Source organism: Priapulus caudatus, unplaced genomic scaffold, assembly GCF_000485595.1.
Source record: "Priapulus caudatus unplaced genomic scaffold, Priapulus_caudatus-5.0.1 Scaffold2619, whole genome shotgun sequence".
Lineage (NCBI taxonomy): Eukaryota > Metazoa > Priapulida > Priapulimorpha > Priapulimorphida > Priapulidae > Priapulus > Priapulus caudatus.
In genome coordinates, this window is record NW_014579680.1 from 19,176 (window position 1) to 21,783 (window position 2,608).

Below are 2,608 nucleotides of genomic sequence, written 5' to 3' on the forward strand. Positions count from 1 at the left end.
TATATATATATATATATATATCAGGAGTAGATAAAGGGAATTACCTTTTATTACCTTTAAATTTTATTATTTAATTCCCTTTATCTACTCCTGATATATATATATATTGGCGGTATGATACGGCTTGATGCGTGTCTGTGTGGAAGCGCTCCCGATGTCATAAACAACAACATAAATAACTCGTGTAGCCATCTATCTATTATTACATTACATATGATATCTATTCTATTATATAAATCTATTATATATCATACTATATAGTATAGTCGTGTGTCCCTATATTATTATGTTATATATTATATACCATATAATATATCATACTCGTGTGTCCATCTATCATTATATTATATAAATCTATTACATATCATAACATACATAATACTCGTGTATGCCGTCTATCTACAGCCGACTGCTGCAACCTGCCACCGGTCATCAATGGTGGCTACGCCTACGTCATCGAATGTACACACGTCGGCTGCATGGCCTACTACCACTGCAACGTGGGCTACGCACTAGAGGGCGCTACCTCGACGCTGAACATCACGTGCGTCGCCAGCGGCGAGGTGGGCATCGGACAGTGGGAGACGCCACCTACCTGCAAACGTGCGTACTAAACACGCCAGGGGGCGCTGATCTCGCTGCGCGATGACGAGTCGTAGAATGGATTCGTCTGCTTTTATTTATTTTTTTCTTTTTTCTTTTTTCTTATTATTTATTTTATCTTCATCATCAGACACTCATTTAGCGAAAGCCGTACTGTGTGCGTGTAGCTCTACCGGTGTAGCCCTCCTTCACTTCCCCTTCCCTATAGCGGGAGGGAAGGGGTTACACTGATACAGCTATTCTGTGCGTGAAACTAACCCTAATTCGTTGCGTTCCCTAACCCTAACTATATGCACACACACACACACACGCACGCACATACACACACGCGCACATACACACACACATATACATATATATATATATATATTTATCTAGGCTGTAACTACCTTTTCATTATTAAAACTCTTGCTGCTGGCGACACCGTATTGCCGACAACCCCCCCCTCCCACCTCCCACCCCACCTCCGACCCCACCTCCGACCCTCTAGCTAACCGTGCTCCCTCTGGTGGCCACGCGTTTGCAGGCGTCAGCTGCCCAGTGCCTCCCGCTCCGGAGAACGGCGGCTACGTCGGCGAATCGTTCGACTACGGCGACGTCATCTGGTTCTACTGCGACTCGGGCTATCACCTGATGGGCGTCGCTGCGTCCTACTGCATGGAAGATGGATCGTGGGAGAACACCGACCCGTGGGGTTACTGCGTTCGTGAGTGTCCGCGTCTCGGTGCTTCTTGTTACCCCNAAATAATTCTTGCCTTCACGTGTCGAACTCAGAATCACTCCTGGTTCTGTTTGAGTTGGTGGTTTACAGGTGACGTACACGTGTACGTAGCGCAGCCTATGCCGCGGACCCCGAATATATCTATTATTATCATTATTATTATTAATATTATTATTATTATTATTATTATTATTATTATTATTATCAGGTGACGTACACGTGTAACCCATTCTATGAGGCGGACCCTGACTGTCCAGCCTTCACCCGCTGCATGTGTGACGGAACATGGACGGACAAGCCTTGCTGCACAGGTGACCCCCTCAGCCTCTCTAATAACCGGATGCTTTTGTGTTTTCTACTACATAGCGTATTGCGTGATGCTCTTATGTTTCCCACCTTTTTTTATAAATTTCACCACCTTTTTAATAACGTGATGCTCTTGTGTTTTCTACAACCTCGTTAATAACCTGATGCTCTTGTGTTTCCCACTACCTTTCTCATCACGTGATGTTCTTGTGTTACCAGTTAACTGTCTAATAACGAGATGCTCTTGTGTTTCCCACCATCTCTTTAATAACGAGATGCTCTTGTGTTTCCCACCATCTCTTTAATAACGTGATGCTCTTGCGTTCCCCACCGCCTCTCAAATAACGTGATGCTCTTGTGTTTTCTCACGTGCTCGACCCGCGCTTTAAAAAAAACATCTCCACACATGCGTAGAACTTCGAGATGATCTCGCTGCCAGGTGTCGCCATCGTCGCGGCTCGCTCCGCTCACGCGGCGCCCTCTATATCTCGTTACAGCTGCGAACATCTGCGACACGGATGATAACGTCTGCGAGCAGATATGTATCCCCTACGCGGGCGGGTTCCACTGCGACTGCGAGCAAGGCTGGGAGGTGGACAAAGATGACTCGACGAAATGCAAGCGTACGTGTTGTATGCGCGCAGGGGGCACCACTGGCTGCGGTCGGTCGGTCGGGCGGTCGGTCGGTCGGTCGGGCGGGCGGTCGGTCGGTCGGTCGGGCGGTCGGGCGGTCGGGCGGTCGGTCGGCGATCGGTGGTTCGCGCGTCGGCTCGGACGGAATCGGCTCGGGGGCGGTCGACCCTCCGCTCGAGGACCGTCGGGCGTCGGGCGTTCGTCGTTCGCGACTCGTCGGGTCGTCGTCGTCGGTCCGAGTCGGACGCGGGTCGTCGGATCGGTGCCGGCCTCGGTCGGCCTCGGACCTCGGGGTCGGCGCGCTCGGCCGCGCTCTGCGCCGGCGCTTCCGGCCGGTGCGTCGGT

General features: G+C 50.0%; 1 protein-coding gene across 1 annotated transcript in view; it reads left to right on the forward strand.

Annotated features, from left to right (window-relative positions):
* Positions 1–2,152, forward strand: part of LOC106818894 (CUB and sushi domain-containing protein 1-like) — a 7,326-nt gene extending 5,174 nt beyond the window's left edge. Inside the window, exons 6-9 of the mRNA XM_014823564.1 lie at positions 147–156; positions 406–603; positions 1,130–1,309; positions 2,070–2,152. Coding sequence (XP_014679050.1) covers positions 147–156; positions 406–603; positions 1,130–1,309; positions 2,070–2,152 — 471 coding nt within the window. The remainder of the gene's footprint in view (positions 1–146; positions 157–405; positions 604–1,129; positions 1,310–2,069) is intronic.
* The last annotated feature ends 456 nt before the right edge of the window (positions 2,153–2,608 follow it).